The sequence below is a fragment of the Pseudoliparis swirei genome, chromosome 4 (genome assembly GCF_029220125.1).
Source record: "Pseudoliparis swirei isolate HS2019 ecotype Mariana Trench chromosome 4, NWPU_hadal_v1, whole genome shotgun sequence".
Taxonomy (NCBI): domain Eukaryota; kingdom Metazoa; phylum Chordata; class Actinopteri; order Perciformes; family Liparidae; genus Pseudoliparis; species Pseudoliparis swirei.
This window is the reverse complement of record NC_079391.1, coordinates 18,929,251-18,936,787: the sequence shown is the minus strand read 5'-3', so window position 1 is coordinate 18,936,787 and position 7,537 is coordinate 18,929,251. Positions and strand designations below refer to the sequence as shown.

General features: G+C 40.8%; 1 protein-coding gene across 1 annotated transcript; it reads left to right on the top strand.

Annotated features, from left to right (window-relative positions):
* The first annotated feature begins 3,923 nt into the window (after positions 1 to 3,923).
* LOC130192662 (uncharacterized) lies at positions 3,924 to 5,528 on the top strand. Its single transcript, XM_056412769.1, has 2 exons — positions 3,924 to 4,072; positions 4,208 to 5,528. The coding sequence occupies exons 1-2, from the start codon at positions 4,020 to 4,022 to the stop codon at positions 5,526 to 5,528; spliced, it is 1,374 nt and encodes a 457-aa protein (XP_056268744.1). The 5' UTR covers positions 3,924 to 4,019.
* The last annotated feature ends 2,009 nt before the right edge of the window (positions 5,529 to 7,537 follow it).

Sequence of the window (7,537 nt, the reverse complement as noted above, 5' to 3'; positions counted from 1 at the left end):
TAGACGGGCCTTTTGGTTTGGGAGGGCCTCTAGACGGTGTGTAGGTATGCGCACCCTTTAATCAGATCCAGTTTGTCAGATTGTTTGCACAGGCCAGAGAGATGATGTCATGTGGATGACTCCACCTCTGGGTTTCAGTGCCTGTGCGGCGAGCTGCTGTCAGAGAGAAACTCTGCACTGCTGGCAGTGAACTGTGGCTGCAGTGTTTCCACTGAGGAGGACGAGGAACTGCAGGCTTATGCCAAACCCAGAGTCTCACAGGGAAATATACAGTTGTGTGCTTATGCAAGTACAGTGCAACTGTTCCCTCCAGCCATGACTATTAATAAGTACTGCTCCTCCTGCGCATTCAGAAAATAATAGACTATTAGAAACAGCCTCTAGTCCGTTTCTTTATTTGAGGCTGATGTCCAGAGAGCACTGCCATGAACAAGATACCATGTTTAGTTTGAAGTAAATAGGGCGTCTCAATCCATGATGAAGCCTTAAATGGGATATTAATGGGTCACTTGACACCCAGCTTGCCTGTTGGCTTATCCTCAAACAACAATGCACCAGCTTATTATGAAAGTTTGAGAAACTGAGTGAGAAGTTGATGATATTCTCCTCGGCACTTTGGCATGGGCAGTCTGGAGATGTTATTGCGGCTGCAGGTCAGGAGGTTGGATTAGTTGTAGACCAGGCAAGGATTCTGCCGAGGATTGAAGATCACTGGACTGGACTGAATCCAACTCCATGGATGACTTATTCCCGCATAAACTGGACTTGCTGGCCCATCTTGCTTTCCCCTCCCTCTCTTCCTCTGCCAGCTTTCACACTGGGGCTCTATTCTTGAACAGGTATGTTTACCTGCATGCTGTCCCGCTGTTGACTTTCCATCAGGGTGAGTGCTCTGTGAGTCAGCCCTGAACAAAGCTCTCAGCAGTCCTGCTCTGTCGTCACCTCATGCACTTGGTAAACAAGGGCTCTCCGATTATAAGGCAGAGGAGAGAATGGCAAGGGAACTCGTATTGTACTGTGCTCCCAAACAGCCGAGCCACAAAGGGAGGAGTCAATGGCTCACTGAATAAACTACTACACCACTGGTTATATATTTATTTTACAGGACAGCAAACTGAACTTTCGAAATCATTTCAGGTTAAACAGAGGAAAAAAATCAATGACCAGGTCCTATCTGATTTCATTAATGAGCTGACGTGTCATCGGGGGCAAGAGAGCGGAGATGGCGTCCTCATACCCGACATGGTTACGTCATGGCCCTGACTGAAAACTCCTGGAGAAGAAGTCAGCGACATCTGTGAGCGTGTGTTTGATCTAATCCTTAACCGATGCAGCTGTTTGGATGAAAGGGTCTAATTATCATGGAAGGCAGACAGATGTCTGTTTATATAAGAAGTGATGGTGGTCATGAAGAAGTGTAATGAGCCTATAGCCTCAATTAATGCAAAACAGCCATCTTCATTACAAGGTAGCTCTTGTATTGGATTTCCTTCCTTTTGTGATAAAATAGTTATCTCAGCATCATTGTGATACTCTGCCAAGTGAATCTTCCGGTGCAGTGCCTGAAGTGGGAACAAAGAAGAAAGAACGACTACGACATCACAATACAATATTCCTATTGTGAACCAATAGGGGCGGTTATGGGTCAGTGGCTAGCAGGTCTGTCTTTCAATCAAGGGGTTGGAGGTTCAATCCCCGCCCGAGTCGTTGTGTCCTTGAGCAAGACACTTAACCCTGAACTGCTCCCTGTAGCTGTGTCTGCGGTGAATGATTGTAACGGGATTGTAAGTCGCTTTGGATAAAAGTGTCAGCTAAATGACATGTAATATAACCATAGTCTAGCATCGCTCTGCGACAATGATACACACGACGATCGTTCATGCGCCGACATAGTTGCTTACGAGCATAGAGCATTCTAACAAATCACTGAGATGACTGCATACTGCGTACAAAAACAATATATATATATATATATATATAAAAAGTTTGAGTTTATCATACATGGATGTTCTATATTGGATGAAACACTGGACCGATTATTCCACAAAATAAGCTATTTTAAAGCCCTCCCGTCACACTCGCAATTTAAAAGTGCTATTTAAATGTATTTTTTGCCACGTTGTGACTTTTCGAGATAAAGTCATATTGACCTTGCAACCATTCAGCGAAGCATTAAACCCGATATTTAACAGTTGGAACAGTTGTTCCTACACTGTTCTAACCTTGTAGAAATTGAATACGTGAGGATTTAAACGATTTCAGAAAAACTGACAGTCTGAACCTGTTTTCAAGAATGAAGATGTCCTTTTAATGTAGACACACGTGGGGTCACTATTCTGGGGTTAACCCTATTGTGGTGACCTCTAACCTTCAATTTGTGACCACCTTTCCCCCCTCTACAGTGCAGCTTGTCAGAGTGACTAGAAACAACATCACAGGATCACAGCATCATTGACGCTTTTGGGAGAAACTGAAGACGACTAGAGCAGAGGGTCCGTCAACGTACACCTTCCTCCCTGCAATACCTAACGGAGGTGTGGATGCAGGACGTCCGCAGGGGGAGGATACAAGTTTGTATCTTCTCTGTCAAGGGTCATTTCCAATGACCAATAGGCTGAGGACACAGCCTATTGGTCATTCAACTTTTCAAAATATATATTTTTCCTTTTTAATCGTGTATCCACAAATCAGACACACCTGTCCTGATGTCCCGAAGATGTCCTGAATGCATACATACTTTTATAGTGTGTACTTTTTAAAATGTAAATACTTTTGTAGTGTGTGCTTTCTTTATGTAAATACTTTTATAGTGTGTACTGTACGGGTCATTCCTAGCATTCAGTGCCATTTAGGTCCCCAACACATTATATCATATATTTTGCATGTAAAAGGTCAAATGCTTATTTTTAAAAGCTTGGTTTTACATGTTTATTCCCCTCTACTATAAAACATCAATGTTATTTCCCCAGGATATTCAAAATGCTAAATAATTACTCTGATTTTAGCACAAGTAGGCCAAATTGCTGTGTCCCAAATCATGTTTGCTCAACTTCTCTAACGGATATAAACAAAGAAATCAAACAAATACAAACAAATTCTACATTTGTGTCACTGTTATGTAACCCTTTTATTGATATTCATCACAAAATAAAAAATAAAAATGGTAATTCATTTTTATTGATTAAAGTTTTTTAAAAAGTGTGTGTCCCCTGTTTTAATGTCCCCCCTGTTACTGTGATTTGAATCCCTCTGGACACGCCCCTTTACTATGCTACTATTTGTATGACTCAAGAAGAAGGATACATTTTAGGCGGGAAAATCATCTTCAAGAAGCAGAGTAAGTATGCACTCTTCCTTCAACAATTTTTTAATGTTTTTTACTAACTTAACTGTTGCGGTAAAGCATAACATGTCCACCCTGTTATGCTCATTTTTTGTGGAAACTGATCAAAATGTTTACATTTAGAAAAAAATGTGAATAAAGCTATCAAATATCTTTCTCTGATGTCACAAGTGCTAGCTTGATCATCATCAGACATGTAGCAATAGCCAAGTTTAGCATACAATGTCCACCCTGTTACCGTCCACCCTGTTACTATGTTTCACAGTAACAGGGTGGACATACAGTAAGGGTTGTTAAAAGGCTAGATGATTAACTATTTCCAGCATGTGCTGTTATGTATTGTTTGTTTAATATGCATATATGTTATATATATATATATATATATATATATATATATATATATATTAAATTATATGATATCTAATGGTATGAATGTATTTATCAGGAAATGGCAGCGTTGTCTAATGCAGAAAAGCAGCGACGCTACAGGGCACGAAGGGATTCAGACAATGAAAGAAGGAAGCAGTACCTGGATAAAGAGAAGGCAAAGTGGAAGAAAGACAGAGAAGAAGGGAAAAAGAAAGTGTCAGACCTCAGTGAAAGAGAAAGGAGAGAACAGAGAAAGAAGTGGCAAGAAAAGAAGAAAAAGCTTAGGGATAAAGCAAGAGCCAGCGTAATGACCACTCCACCTCGAAGTCGAGACAATGCAGCACAACAAGGGCCCTCAAGGTTAGAATAAAGTTATGGGTTAAATGATTTGCAGATTGTGTGTATCTGGATTTGAATTATCTTACATGATAAAGCAAACCATTTTGTGTTTCAGTGATTGTAAATTGTGACAATAAACTTTTTTTTGTGTTATAGGCAATACGTTGTTGGACGGAACAATGTCAGAAGGGGGAGAAGGAGGCTCCAGAACCAGATTGAAAAACTGGAGGCCACATTGAAGAGAGAAATTAGAAAAATGTACAAATACAAAAAGAGAGACCAGCGTTTGGCTGGGGAGAACAAATCCCCTCGGTCTAGGGTGAATTACCTGCTTCGCAATCAAATAGTTAAGGACACAATTAGAAAAAGATTGTTATTGCAGGAAGCCATAATTGAAGACATCAGAAATAAATACAAACACACCCGGAAGGAACGAGAGAAACAAATAATTGCTAAAACAACAATAGGAAAGATTATCGAGAAATACAGGCTGCAGAGGGATGCACAGAAAATTCTTGGCTTTTCAAAAAAGCGAGGTCAAAGACCAGATGGAGCGCTGTTGACATTTGAAAGAAAAGTGAGCAACAGATTACCTGCTGAATGCAAAGCAAAAGTAAAAGCATTCTATTTGAGAGATGACGTCAGCCGGATGACAACGGGACGAAAACAAACTGTCACTCAAAAGAAGACGAAAAATCAAAAACGTTTGCTAACTGACACGATGAAAAATCTGCACCAGAAATTCCTTTCTGAGCATCAACATCGGGTCTCTTACTCGTGTTTCTGCACCTTGAGACCATTTTGGGTTGTGGTGCCAACAGAAGCTGATCGAGAAACCTGTCAGTGTAAAACTCATGAGAACCTACAGTTCATGGCCAACACTCTAAACAGCCAAGGCATGTCAGCTACAAAAAATATTGAGGAAATGGTAGATGCAACCATGTGCAATCCAAAATCCAAACTCTGTGCATACGGCGAGTGTAAAGACTGTGTTTACACAACACATAAAATGCTGAGAGCTCCTGAAAACATAGAGGTAGGTATTACCCAGTGGTCTTTGGAAGCCAACATCCATAATGGAGAGGAGCCAGGGAAAAGGTCAACAATCACTGTCAAGAAAAATGTGATGACAACAGAGGATGGACTTGCATGTGACTTTCATGACCGACTGTTCAGATTTAGAAGGCACATATTTAACATTCGGTGGCAGTATGGAGCCTATAGACAACTAAGGGAAAACTTGAGGAGCAATGAATGTCTAATTCATGTAGATTTCAGTGAAAATTACTCCTGTAAGTACTCTAAGGAAATTCAATCTGTCCATTTTGGAGGTTCCCACCAGCAAGCAACCCTGCACACTGGAGTGCTTTACACAGCAGCTGAACTGTCTCCAGTGACTTTCACCACCATTTCACCTTCCAGACGCCACGATCCCCAGCCATCTGGGCCCATCTTGACCCTGTTTTGGACATGGTGAGGAGAGACACCCTGATATCAATCGCCTGCATGTTTTCAGTGACGGCCCAGCAACTCAGTACAAACAGAAGGGTAACTTTACCTACTATCTCAAGAGCCGTTCAAAAGGCTTTCAAGCCGTCAGCTGGAACTTTTTTGAGGCCAGCCATGGAAAGGGTGCTCCAGATGGTGTTGGGGGTACCCTTAAAAGATCTGCTGACAGAATTGTCAAACATGGAGAAGATATCCCCAATGCGGAAACCATGTTCCACGAGTTAAAAAAGTCGGGCACTTCAGTGGAGCTTTTTCTCGTGGGAGAAGAAGAAGTTGAGAAAAAAGGGCAGGAAATGTTGGATGGGCCGCAGCTTGTGCCTGTGAAAGGAACTATGAAAATTCACCAAGTCATTTGCCTCTCTCCAGGGATTATCAAATACAGGGACATAACCTGTCTTTGCCAGGCTGACAAGGGCAAACTGGACTGTCCGTGCTATGGGCTGAAGGAGGTGAGCTTGGTAGAAGGGCCGATTCAAGAATGCACCAGAGAACCAACCCGGCCTGAGGTCCTCACTAAAGAAGAAATTGGGCAGTGGTGCATCATTAAGTATGATGGTGAACCCTTCCCAGGAATCATCCTGGAGGTGGAAGAAGACCTGAAGATCAAGTGTATGCATAGAATGGCATTAACAAATTTTACTGGCCCAGTCCACGAGAAGACGTCAGTTGGTACAGAGATGACCAGATTGTATGCCTCATTACAGAGCCGCAACCAATCAATAAGAGGTCTGTCCAGCTGGAAAAGTCTGTTTGGAGTTTCTTAGAGAAGCAACTGGGTTGCTGGCTAATGGAATAGATCGGTTGATGTATAGATGGAGAATGTTGGTACTACATATGTATTAACTGTTGAATATGTTCATGAATATTGTATTGGGTGGACTTTTATGGTTGAAGTTTGGAGTATACGTATTTGTCAGGGCCTGGGGGATGCGGGGCGGGTGGGCTGTTATTGTTAATTATAATAATTCTTGTTAGTATTCTTGGTAAAATGAAATGTAATTAAATAATATATAATATAACATTTTGACACCATTAATTAAATGTAGCCTAATGTTTAAGGATTTATGTTCTTAATTAAATATGTTATTGTATTCACTGATACAAGTCCTCCCTGTTACGTCCCGTTTCTCTTGTGTCCACCCTGTTACCTGTGTTTCTTTTTATAATAATTAAATGAAATGAACAAATATGACCCATGTCTTTGTAGTCCTTTGCAGGGAATGATTTGACAAAATTAATTTACTAAAACATGCGGCCACATTCCAATTAAATTATGTTTTATTCTAAAACAAATGGGTTGAACTTACATTGTGCCTCAAAATAGTAGTATTTTTCGAAATAATGCATTTAAAAAAAAATGTTTTGTTAAATTATTAAGTAAGGAACATTTCAGCTGTTAGATAATTAACATTTATAATGATTGTGTAGTCAAAACACTTTTTCATAGACATGACAATGTCTGTAACAGGGTGGACGTTTTGCCTCGTTTGCATCCGATTATTAGGTCACAATTATTTAAACATAATATCCTGAGCTTGACCAAAACCTTTTTCTTATACTTTAACAAGCCATCATTCAGATTAAATAGAAAAAAACATGGAAAATTATGTTTTTTTATTTTTGATCAACCTAGCTGAAATGGCACCGAATGCTAGGAATGACTCGTACATAAATACGCACTCACGGTACCAGTATTTTACTGGACTATTTTATTTTAAATGCTACAATGTACAGGCTAATCTTCCACATTTGTATTCGTACTCAGCTGGATTGGTTACTTATCAGTTTACACAGACACAGATTACTCTTCCTGTCAGGGAAAGCCATCTCTCTCTATAAAGTGTGGGACGGTTATTTCAGTCCGACGTCCCCGTGGCGCCCCCCTGTGGCTGTCCACGCAAACTACACCGTCATGTCCGCCTCGCCGTGAACTCGGAAACAAAACCTTCGGCTCGAAAAGTCCCGGTGATCGTTTCC